The sequence below is a fragment of the Xiphophorus couchianus genome, chromosome 12, assembly GCF_001444195.1.
Source record: "Xiphophorus couchianus chromosome 12, X_couchianus-1.0, whole genome shotgun sequence".
NCBI lineage: Eukaryota > Metazoa > Chordata > Actinopteri > Cyprinodontiformes > Poeciliidae > Xiphophorus > Xiphophorus couchianus.
Window position 1 is genome coordinate 70,842 of NC_040239.1, and position 12,378 is coordinate 83,219.

At 43.2% G+C, this 12,378-nt stretch overlaps 1 protein-coding gene across 6 annotated transcripts in view; it reads right to left on the minus strand.

The window, feature by feature from the left end:
- Positions 1-12,378, minus strand: part of rad17 (RAD17 checkpoint clamp loader component) — a 53,456-nt gene that overhangs the window by 10,778 nt on the left and 30,300 nt on the right. For 4 of the 6 annotated variants that reach the window (XR_003597682.1, XR_003597681.1, XM_028034944.1 and 1 more), the window contains exons 9-15: positions 11,985-12,110; positions 9,516-9,585; positions 9,320-9,434; positions 8,985-9,167; positions 7,992-8,095; positions 7,748-7,894; positions 4,788-4,916 (exon numbers count right to left, since the gene is read on the minus strand). Coding sequence is in view for 4 of the 6 variants with exons in the window: in XM_028034944.1 (XP_027890745.1) it covers positions 4,788-4,916; positions 7,748-7,894; positions 7,992-8,095; positions 8,985-9,167; positions 9,320-9,434; positions 9,516-9,585; positions 11,985-12,110 (874 nt within the window). In the remaining 2 variants the exon portion in view is untranslated. The remainder of the gene's footprint in view (positions 1-4,787; positions 4,917-7,747; positions 7,895-7,991; positions 8,096-8,984; positions 9,168-9,319; positions 9,435-9,515; positions 9,586-11,984; positions 12,111-12,378) is intronic. The other 2 variants (XM_028034945.1, XM_028034946.1) reach the window with 2 other exon arrangements.

A 12,378-nucleotide genomic window follows, 5' to 3' on the forward strand; every position in this document is an offset into this window, starting at 1 on the left:
CGGTCGGTTATTTTTCCCCGGGACAGCTCAGCTTCTGGGCTGCCCACACCCCGGACTTGTGGGTGTTGTCCACCCTGTCCCGGGGGTACCGTCTTCAATTCCGCCGCCGGCCACCTATCCCTGGCCGGGTCAGGATGACTGTGATCCGCGACCCGGTGAAGGCACAGGCACTGAACCAAGAAATCTGCACCTTGCTGGCCAAGGGTGCTATAGTGCCTGTGGACCCCCTGCTGGATCCAGGGGGCTTTTATTCCATGTATTTTCTGGTTCCGAAGAAGACCGGGGGCCTGCGTCCAGTCTTGGACCTCAGAGGCCTGAATGTGTACTTGAAGGTCATGCCCTTTCATATGCTGACCACCAAGGAAGTGTTGCAGGCGATTTCCCCGGGCGATTGGTTCACTTCCATAGATCTCAGGGATGCTTATTTTCACGTCCCAATCGCTCCGCCCCATTGGCGGTTTCTTCGTTTTGCTTTTCAGGGGAGGCATTTCCAGTTCAGGGTCCTCCCGTTCGGACTTTCACTGTCTCCCAGGGTGTTCACCCGATGTGTTGCAGCGGCCCTCTCTCCTCTGCAGGCACAAGGATTGAGGATCCTCCCATATCTGGACGACTGGCTCATTTGTGCCGCGACACGGGACCAGGCGGTTCGGGATACTCGGTTAGTGCTCCATCATGTGGGATGCTTGGGCTTGCAGGTGAACATGGAGAAAAGCACTCTGACTCCCTCACAGGAGACTGTCTTCCTGGGCATTGCCATGGATTCCATCTCAATGACTGCTTGCCCGTCACCCCAGCGGGTGGACAGTATATTGAGCATGCTCCCGGAATTCGGGCGCGGCATGGCACTGCCTCTTGTGCGGTATCTTCGACTTTTTGGCATGCTCACAGCTGCGTCTGCCGTAGTGCCCTTGGGGCTGCTGTCATTGCGGCCCCTCCAGATGTGGTTGAACAGCTTGAATCTGGATCCCGCACGGTACACTCATCGTCTCCGAAGACTTCGGGTGGGGCCTCAGTGTCTTCAGTCTCTGTCCCAATGGAGGGTGAGGTTGTTTATGACCACAGGGGTCCCGCTCGGTTCCCTCCCGTGTCGTCGGGAAGTTGTGTTTACGGATGCATCCTCCACGGGCTGGGGTGCGACTTGGCGGGGTCAAATGGCACAGGGGACATGGTCCCAGCGGCAGAGCAGGGAACACATCAATGTCCTAGAGTTACAGGCTGTCTTTCTGGCTCTTCAGAGCTTTCTTCCAGGCTTGCAGGGGAAGCATGTGCTGGTGAGGTCAGACAACACCACAGTGGTTTTTCACATCAACCACCAGGGGGGAACCAGGTCAAGGAAACTGTTGTGCTTGACTCGACGGCTTCTGACCTGGGCAGCTCCATGCATAGCCAGCCTCAGAGCAGCCTACATACCAGGGCCGGAGAATGTGCCAGCAGACTTTCTATCCCGTCAGAAGCCGCTTCCAGGGGAGTGGAAGCTTCACCAAGAGGTAGTGGAGCGCATCTGGAAGGTCTTTGGCAGGGCGGCCGTGGACCTCTTTGCCTCAAGGGACGCATTTCACTGTCCCCTTTGGTTCTCATGGCACACGACTGGCCCCGGGCCCTCCTTTATGCCTTTCCGCCATTCAGCCTCCTTTTTCAGACTCTCCTCAGGGTGCGTCAGGAGAGGCACAGGGTTCTGCTGGTGGCCCCCTACTGGCCAGCGAGGACTTGGTTTCCTCTACTGTGCGAGCTCAGCTCCGGCTCGCCAATGCGTCTCCCCTCCAGGAGAGATCTTCTTTCCCAGGTGGGGGGTCAGATTTTGCACCCCAAACCGGACCGGCTCCAGCTCTGGATTTGGCCCCTGCAGGGCCGGGGTCCACCTTCTTAAGATACCCTGGGTCCATAGGGCATACAATGGCTAATGCATGGGCACCGTCCACGCGAGCTGTCTATGCTAACAAGTGGACGGTCTTTGCGACCTGGTGCCGTGATAGAGGGCAGGACCCGGTGCAGTGTTCAGTTTCTGACATACTGACCTTCCTGCAGGCATTGCTGGATCAAGGACGGTCTCCATCTACCTTAAAGGTGTATGTGGCTGCCATTTCCTGTTGGCATGTTGGGCTGAATGGTTTTTCTGTGGGCCGAGACAAAGATGTTGTACTGTTTTTAAGGGGTGCTCGGCGTTTGCACCCACCCAACCGCCCTGTGGCACCGGCATGGGACCTTTCTCTTGTGCTTGAGGCTCTTCGGTCCCTCCCATTTGAGCCCCTGGCATCGGCAGACCTCAAATGGCTCTCACTGAAGACGGCGTTCCTTTTAGCTATGGTTTCTGCAAAACGTGTGGGGGAATTACAGGCTCTCTCGATAGCCGAGCCCTGCTGCCGGTGGAATCCTGATGGCTCAGGTGTTACACTGTGGTCTGACGTAGCATTTATTCCTAAGGTATCACTGGCGGCTGGCAGTACCCAGCCGCTCCATCTTGCTCGGCTTGACACCGGAAGCCCCTCTGAACCACTGTGTCCTGTTCGTGCCCTTGAGACGTATATCAATGCCACGGCATCCTTCCGAAAGACTAATAGCCTTTTTGTTTGCTACGCTGGCTCACGGAAAGGGCAGGCACTTTCCAAGCAGCGACTTGCACACTGGGTTGTGGATTTGATCTCCAAGGCTTATGCCTTGCAGGACCGGCCACTGCCGGCAGGAGTGAAGTGCCACTCTACAAGGGGCATGTCGACGTCGTTTGCTGCCATGACTGGGGTGCCATTGGATGTTATATGCCGTGCGGCCTCCTGGAAATCACCTAGTACCTTTACTCGGTTCTACAGGGTGAATGTGGCTGCGCCCCATCCGCTTCAAGGAATTTTGGAGCAGCATGCCTCTACATCACATTAGGTGGGTGGTGTAGTTGCTGTTCCTTGTTGCTGATTCCTCGTGACCTTGTTGATATGAGTCATCCAGTGCTTGAAGCACCGCCTCTGGCGGTCAGTAGGGATGAAATAGAACGAAAGTTACTACCGTAACTACGGTTCTATGAATCCCGGATGACCGCCAGAGTGCTTGGTCCCTCGGAATCTCTGCTTTCGCGAGAAGATTGAGGGATTGATTGCCGGGTGCCACGTGACTATATAGAGTCACGTGGGTCCCCGGCAGGTCACAGGTGACTTTGTTGTCATTAGTACTCGACCTGCGCATGCGCAAGAATGATCATTCAGTGCTTGAAGCACCGCCTCTGGCGGTCATCCGGGATTCATAGAACCGTAGTTACGGTAGTAACTTTCGGTATGAACCAATATTTGTACTGAGGTTGAGTTAAAAGGTAATGTTAAAATGAATCACCATCTAGCTACAACTTTCTTACAGTGCTGCATCAAGCTACAGAGAAATGTTATATTTGCGCCATCACCAGTGACACTGCAATTGTATCTTAGCTGCTTTTTTAAAATAAAAAGTAAAGCAAATGAAGCAGAAATACTTACTTTTAAGCAGAGATGTGGCTAGCTAGATCCATTTTGAATCCTTTGAGAGCTCATAGCTTCCTTCGCCTATGAAACATGGCTCAGATGCACCCTCCTTTTATTTCAGGCTCTGTCTAATTTTCTTTTTTAAGCTTGCCTTTCGTTGTAGGTCTTCTTTTGTTTACTTGTTTTGGTTTTTGGACCAGGTACTAGTCCAGAAATTAGACATTTCCCTGTAAGGCTGTTGGTTTGTTTCGCCAGCTGTTGAAGAAGGCACAGCAGAGACTGTACTTTCTGAGAATACTCAAGAAGAACCGTCTCCCCTCAGACGTGCTGCAGGTCTTCTATCACTGCTCCATAGAGAGTGTGCTCATGTACAGTCTGTGTGTCTGGTATGGCAGTAGCACATCTGTGGACAAGAAGGCGCTCCAGAGGGTTGTTAGGGCAGCAGAGAGAACCATATTCTGCCCCCTCCCCACTATGGAACAGATTTACACTTCTAGGCTCCACAAGAAAGTTTTGGACATTTTAAATGACTCTTCACACCCTGGCCATGGTCTCTTCCAGCTGCTGCCATCAGGCAAGAGATACAGAGCAATAAAAACTAGGACAAATCGCTTAAAAAACAGTTTTTACCCGATGGCAATCATGGCACTAAATTCAAAGGCATAAGAACTTCTGCTCTTGACACCACTTTGTTAAAAATGTAAATTCTGTTGCGACACCTCCAGGCGCTGCAACCATCTTCTGATGTCTATTTATTTCTCATTTTGTACTATCCATTTCTTTATCTTTGTATATTACGTATATACACATAACCTGCATCTTAACTCGAGTCGAGCAAATCTCAATCTTGTTGTAATCTGTTGATGACAATGACAAATAAATCTTATCTTATCTTATCATTGGCATAACAGCAGCAGCATACAGCTGCTACTTGAACGACAGATGGACGTGCGCTGTGCGGAAGTGAGCTATGAATACACTGCCCTGAATGACAGAGCAAGAACACTCCTCCTGGCTCTGACTGGTTTTGGTTCGGAAGCAGAGTATTTTTATAAATGCTATTAGAGAAAAAAGGAACAGACAGGGGGATTTGATTTTTTCACAGTTTATCTCTCATCTTCTATTTTCAGAACATAGTGAGATTTTTAACATAAGAAAATAACATATCTTCAAAAAAGTTACACACTGTAGCTTTAATGTCCAATTTGCCGCATCTATTTCTTGAATTCACTGCTGCCAGCTAGGGTGACTACTAAGTGACAGCTATCATCCCACCCAAGAAGATATACCCCTGTATATTGCATATTTATATTTACCACTGAAAGCTTAGCTTTACTAAGGTCATACCTTTTTGTTGACTAGACACCAACTGGGTTTGTGCAGCGGTCTGAAGCCAACAGGAAGTTGACAAGAGTTTGAGTGGATCAACCCTCTGGTTGCCACTGAAGATCCATAGTCCCCTATTATGTGACGAATCTAAAAAGAAAAACAACATCTTTAAAACACTGAAAACTAGTCATCAGACAATCCACACAGGACACACAGTCAGTAGAATAATCAATTTATTCATAATGCCCTTTATATATCAAATTTAAATCTCAAAGGACACATTCACACGGAGAGAGGTGTGGAGCTGTCCACTGACCACTACCTGGTGGTGAGTTGGCTCCGGTGGTGGGTTAGGATACCAATCAGATCTGGCAGGTCCAAATGTGTTGTGAGGGTCTGCTGGGAACGTCACTCACAGTCTGCCATGAGACAGAACTTTAACTCCTACTTTAGGAGGAGAGCTTTGAACATGTTTCGGGGGGGGGGGGGAGACATTGAGTCTGAGAGGACCATGTTCCGCATCTCCATTGTCAAGGTGCCTTATTGGACCTGTTGGTTGTTGGTGCCTGTCAGCAACCTCGGGTGGTTGCTGAGGTAAAAACTCGGGCATGAGAGGAGTTTGGAGAGGCCATGGAGAAAGACTTCTGCACGGCTTCGATGTGATTCTGGTCCACTATCCAGCGTCTCAGGAGGGGAAAGAAGTACAGCACCAACACTGTTTATAGTGGGGATGGTGTGCTGCTGGCCTCGACTCGGGATGTTGTGGGCCGGTGAACAGAATACTTTGAAGACCTCCTCAATCCCAACATCCATTGAGGAAGTTGGGCCTGGGGATTCGGGGTCAGGCTCTTCAATCTCTGGGGCTGAGTTCACTGAGGTGGTTAAAGAGCTCCTCGGTGGCAGGGTCCCGGGGGTGGATGAGATTCGGAGTTTCTTAAGGCTCTGGATGTTGTGGGTTGTGTTGGTTGACGCAATTCTGCAATATTGCGTGGACATCGGGGGCAGTTTCCCTGGGTTGACAGACCGGGGTGGTGGTCCCCCTGTTCAAAAAGGGGGACTGCACAGTGTACTCCAACTACAGAGGGGTCACATGCTTAAGCCTCCCTGGCAAGGTCTATTAAGGGGTCCTGGAGGGAAGAGTTTGGCGAGTGGTCAGACCTTGGATTCAGGAGGAGAAGTGTGGTTTTCATCCTGGTTGTGGCACGCTAGACCAGCTCTACACCCTCAGCAGGGAGGATTTCCTACCCCAAGTGGAGGGGTTTAAGTATCTCGGGATCTTGTTCAGGAATGGGGGAAAAATGGAGCAGGAGATCAACAGGCTGATTGGCGCAGCATCTGCAGTGAAGTGGGCGCTGTACCAGTCTGTAGTGGTGAAGAGAGAGGCCTATTATTTCGCCATGGTAAGTCAAAGCGCCAATAGAAGCAATAGCTCCCTTCTCGAGATCAAGCTGCACGTTTTGATGTATGTATTGTGGTGGTGCATGCACCCGCTCGAGCTGCATTAATGGAGATGGAACAAAAATACATTGGGTGTTGAACAATAGGCAGGCCCCAATGACCATAATAATGGAAATAAGGTGAAGTTTGAATTAAGTTTTTGCTATTTAAATGAGAATTTGGTTGAAAAGGTTTAAAAAGTAGTAATCAGTAAGATATGACAGGATGTAGCTCATCAGCTCTATTCAGCGACAACAAACCAAAAAGATGAAGCTATCCGGGACAGAGTGCATGGGGCAATGGAGTAGAACGTAAAGACAGGTTGTGAAGTTATCACCTCAGCATAAAGAAGATGTTCATATAATGTGCTGAACCATGCACCTAGGATTTTGCAAAAATTCTCAGTCTACAGTCTAAGAGTGTTGCAAATGCAATTTAGTGACAACATTCTTCCACAAAGTCCAGGATGTTATTCAAATGTCATAAATTCACATGTTCACTACAGAAAATGTACTGGACACTGGGTGCTGCAACCACAGAGGGTGAGGAAGGTGGCTGATTAGATCTAATTCCTCAGAATTCCCTGTGCTGGAGACACCACTGCTGGAAATATGACTGCTTAAATCCCCCACCCTTGCAATAAAATTCAGAGCTGATCAGGTAAGAACTGATCTCCACTCCAAAAGAAAGACCTGAATCCCAAAGTCTTGTCTTTTGAGTAAGCCTTGAACAGAGACATACTGTAGCTCAGAGCATTTCCTTCCAACCTGCTGGCCAGGAAAAAGAACTATGACCATGTGTTCTTTTTTTAATAAAATTTGCAAAAGATTCTACATTTGTTTTTTTCTGTCAAGATGGAATGCTGAGTGTACATTCATGAGAAATAATAACTTTCCGGATTTTAGCAAATGGCTGCAATGAAACAAAGAGTGAAAAATTTAAAGGAGTCTGAATACTTTCCATACCCACTGTATAAATTAGGATAGTTTCATTCTACACTTTTTCAATCTATACAACACAATTTGTTTATGTTTCTTATTGAATCCAGTTGGAGTGGCTGACTGTGTATGTCTACCTATATATACAGTACAGACCAAAAGTTTGGACCCACCTTCTAATTCAATGGGTTTTCTTTATTTTCATGACTATTTATAAGGCAAGAAATCCCACTTATTAACCTAACAGGGCACACCTATGAAGTGAAAACCATTTCAGGTGACTACCTCTTGAAGCTCATCAAGAAAATGCAGAGTGTGTGCAAAGCAGTAATCACAGCAAAAGGTTGCTACTTTGAAGAAACTAGAATATAAGGGCTATTTTCAGTTGTTTTACACTTTTTTGTTTAGTGCATATTTCCACATGTGTTATTCATAGTTTTGATGCCTTCAGTGTGAATCTACAATGTCAATAGTCATGAAAATAAAGGAAACTCATTGAATTAAAAGTTGTGTCCAAACTTTTGGTCTGTACTGTATTTAGCTGTATGTTTTTTATATTCTATCAATCTGCCATTAGTTTATACTATCTATTTAAGGACTAACCATCCAATTTCCTGTGAGAAGATCTGCATCAGACAGGTACTCGCTAGCTCTGTCCACATCTTCTATGTCAGAGAAGAAGTCCAGATAATTCTGATGGAGGCATAGGGTGAAAAACTCTCCAGAAGTTTCTGAACGCTCAACAACCAACTAAATAAAAAGATAAACAAAAAAAATGAATCAAAATGAACAGAATAACACCCAGATCATTGTCAAATTAAATAAAGTGGGGAAAAAAGAACCTTACTTCGGGCTGCACGAGCAATACTTCTCTATGATGTTGCAAAAGGTGAAATGGCAGAACAAGTCCAGAGGCACCTTTAGATTCATTTGGACAGTCACCATTTCCACCTGTTGGTCACATCATTGACACATCATTTGACTTAAACAGACTGTACCACAATCTTTAGACTCTTTCAATTCAGATTCAACTGTAGACCAATTTATGTTATTCACATGAATTCAAAAATACTTTATTAATCCCAAATGGATATTAAATGTTGTTGTAATTCATATTATTAAACATTTAAATAGTTATTGCAAATACTGATGGCTGTGGACAGGGATAATCTCTTGTATTACAAGAGACTTACTTCAATTGAAATTGAAGAAGCCTCTGACTGAAAACACATTTTACTTCATAAAAGGGAATCGGGTCACATAAAGGGCTGATTTTCATTGTAGGTCTTCCTGCTTACGACATAACATATGGGTATTAAATCTACCAAATTTATCATTTTGCACAACATAAAATCAATAAAATGAAAAAAAAAAAAAACCTCTAAATTGTATATTTTTGTCTACAGCTGGAGGAATTTTATTGAAAATAAACTTATCAATGAAAAATTGTATCCAATTGTGTAAATAATTATCAATGAAAGTAGTTGTACAAATAAGAATGATCTTATTCTTACTTTTTATTCCTTACATGGTTCACACAGTCTATACCCTACACCACCACAGTGTTCCAAACCAGTGGTAGTTTAATACCAAAGCTGCCCAATCAGTGTACAATAACCCACCTGTTTAGAATTGTATTTGAAATGTAATCAATTACAAATTTATTGATGTAACTTGACTTAATGCTTGATTCTATATTGCATTGTGATTCTGTGTTTGTAATGATGTAAAGCACTTTGAAATGTCTTGCTGCTGAAATGTGCTATACAAATAAAATTTGATTGATTGATTGAATAATTCTGGTGCCAAACGTTCAAGCCACTTTATAGCTAGTACTCACGTTTGCAGTGTAGAATCTTTCCCAGTGCCCTAAACAAGAAGAAAGAAACATCTTTCCCACCAATAGCCTGATGCTCTTCTTGCTCCTTGGCTGACTTTGCTCGTTTCCCCTTCTGTTTTGATAGAGCAGCAGCTCTTTTCAGTGACATTGCAGGTGGTTTCTTCAATGTACACAATCCTTTTTCTGACAAATTTTCAAAAACATTAGAAAAATAACATAAGTTGACCTGTCCTGAAAAGCAAAAATATTCATTTGCAATATAATTGATTTTAAATTTGTACAACTGCATTTTTGATCGCACAAGTGTCATGGAGTGGAATGTGGCATAACTTTACCCAGGAGACAGCAAAACTGCAGGCTATTAATAGCACTTCGTATGTCTCCAGAAGATCCTGAACAAAGCATTTCCAGTTCTGCCTTCTCAGGAACATACAAACTCTTATGACTCTGCTGAAAATGAGAAGAATATTTAATTAGGCAGATAATACAGGAAAAAAAAAACCCAACTTACTTTTGTACACTTTATCTCACCTTTTCTGCCTCCATGTATACAATGTTTTTCAGAACCTTCATCATTGTTGTTGCAGGAACAGGATTAAAACTGAAGTGAATGATATAATATAATGTTACTGTGAATCTAGTATGATAGTAATCAAATATTCTAAATTTAAATTAAACAAAAGAAAACTGACACAAACGTATTTTGTTTCTACTAGCTGCACTGGAGTAAAAGAACAAAAGTACAATATCACCACCATTTAAACTCATTTAGCATATCACCTATATTGTTTTGCAATATTGGTTAAATAATTAACTAATTATAAAATAACATTAAAAGTAGGCATTTATTCTATTTAAATGTTTAGTTTATTAATGAAACATTCATCTATCCATCCAATTACAAAACCTAAACTTTCTTTTGGGCCAGCTTGACGTTGTTTTGCTGTAGACGTTGATTTACATGCTGGATTCAGATAACTGACTGAAGCAAACACTCCATTCAAATAACTACATGATTTAAGTCAATATGAGTGAAATATTCACTTAAAATCTGATTTTATAGAACATTTAGTTTCTCCTTTAAAAGCATCAAACAGCCCCTAAAATATGTTTGAATGCAGCATCTTTTCAATCCAATTGAAAAACCCTTCATTAGTCCCAAAAGGAAAATGCTGTAACTCATACTATCCCAGGTTCTTCAAAGGGTTGTTGTTTATGTTGTGAGCAGGAAGGACTACGAGTATGTCTGCATTACAACAAATCTGAAGAAGCCTTTGACTGAGGACACTCTCTTGTAATACAGTCTGATGAGGAAGGTGCTCAGGATTTTTCAATGGTGCAAATCATTGTTCATTTTATGAAGTGTGGAAACCAGTGTTTCCACAGTGGTTCTCAGAACAGAATCAGCTTTCTTTATCCTGTTGGTTAGCAATTTTAAGTCTCTGCCTCTGATGCTGCTACCCCAACAGACTATGGCAGAAGAGAGTACTCTTCACAAGAGACTTACACAACGCAGCCAAAAATGAAGGCTCTAAGCTTCCTCAAAAAGAACAGTCTGCTGCCCCTTTCTGTATCCGATGTAATTGATTTTGAATTTGTCCAGTTTTAACATCACTGCTGCATCTCCAGCAATAGGGTGCTAGCATGATAGCAACAGGGTGCTGGAGATGCAACTCCATAATGGAAATAGCTACTATTTCTCTGGAATTCCACAATAATCTCCTTTGTTTTGCTACCATTTAACATAAAATGTTATCTTACAATGTTGGCCATTTCTAAAACTGCAGATGACACCTGCATTTTAGAATTCAAATGACAAGAATGAGTCTTAAGGAAACACCGGAGTGCTCTGGTGCACACTGCTTCACTGCCTACTCCAATCATTGTTGCATACACAGCAAAATAGACATGTGTTGAAACCCAACTATAATGAAATATAAACTTTGCTTAATGTTAGTGACAGCTTTCCCTCAATGTTAAAGTCAGAGTGTTCACAGCTAAAAAAAAACAGGTTCATTGAATTTATTGATTTGGACATCATTGAAGGATAATAGATAGAGATAAAAGATAAAATAATGGCTTTAATGTGAAACTATGTATATTATGGGTCATATTTGATTAATAATTTTCCTGCATCTGCATTAATGTGTGTGTGAAGTTAAATATACTTATATATATTTTATATGTATTGTGTTTGTGTTGAGGAGATGCAAAACAAAACCAAAAGGTACAGGCAGTCAAAAATGGGCCACCGACTCATAGCCAGCAGTGACAGGAATGAGGCAGCTTACAGCCTGACGGGGGCAGAGGCGCCTCCTTTGAGACCACAAACCTCAAAGTTGTGGTGTGGCCAGAACCTGTCGTTCAGGTTGCTGAGTTGATGGTTCAAGAGTCAACTGCAGAAGGAAACGACAGCACCTTGCCTCCCCTTTGACTATAAAGAATGATGGCGATTTTAGTTTTTTGTGCGTTGCTGCATTTAAAATAATAGCCCCATTCAGCCACCACATTTCTTTTTTTTCTGTCTTTGTGCTCTGCTTACCTGTCCCTACATTTGCTGTGTTTAGTCACATTTATTTAGTCCTGAGAGAGAGAAAGAGACTGAGAACAACAATGTGGTTCTGCTGCTCTGTTTTTCAAACTTATGTAACAACGAGAACCGATGGAGACAGCATACTGGAATTACTTTTAAAATAAATGAGTATCTATTTGCACAGTAAATTTTAGAATTTATTCATGTCTTTTAAATTAGGCAGTAATATAAACAATAATTCAGCTGACATAAAGCAAATAATTACTTACAAGCAGCTGCATTTTGTGCAGTATTTTTTTTCCAAATATTGTTTATTAGAATTAATAAGCAGCTAAGAAGACGAGCAAAGCTTACTTTTCATTTTTATTGTTTGACAATAAACATGCTCTCCAAACTATTTATTTGTGACAAAATTTGGAGATAATTCCCTGGCATACATTTCAAACAATAATGTCTATAACTTGAACCTGATGCAGCTCATGTGCAGCTCCTCCTGAATCTCTTTGGGGAAAAGAGACCATAAGCTGCCTTCTCCACTTCGAGAGCCAGACACTATAATTACCAGCGGACACTGACTATTCCTTACAAAGACTCTGGAAGACAGATAAATGAATAAATTTATGAAACAGAATCTGTGAATTAGAGAAAAACAACAATTTTGAAATCTACATACAGCAGAATTAACACAGTTATGTGAATAAGTGTTTGTCCCATTCTATGATTTCCTTTTTTTTTTTGCACGTTTGTCACACTCAAGTGTTTCAGAAATCAAACCAGTTTAAATATTAGTGTTACAGCCCTAGGTCTTGAGGGCTGGGTTGCAAGTGTTTGGTGTTTGCCCTTGTGCTCCTCCCCTTTGCA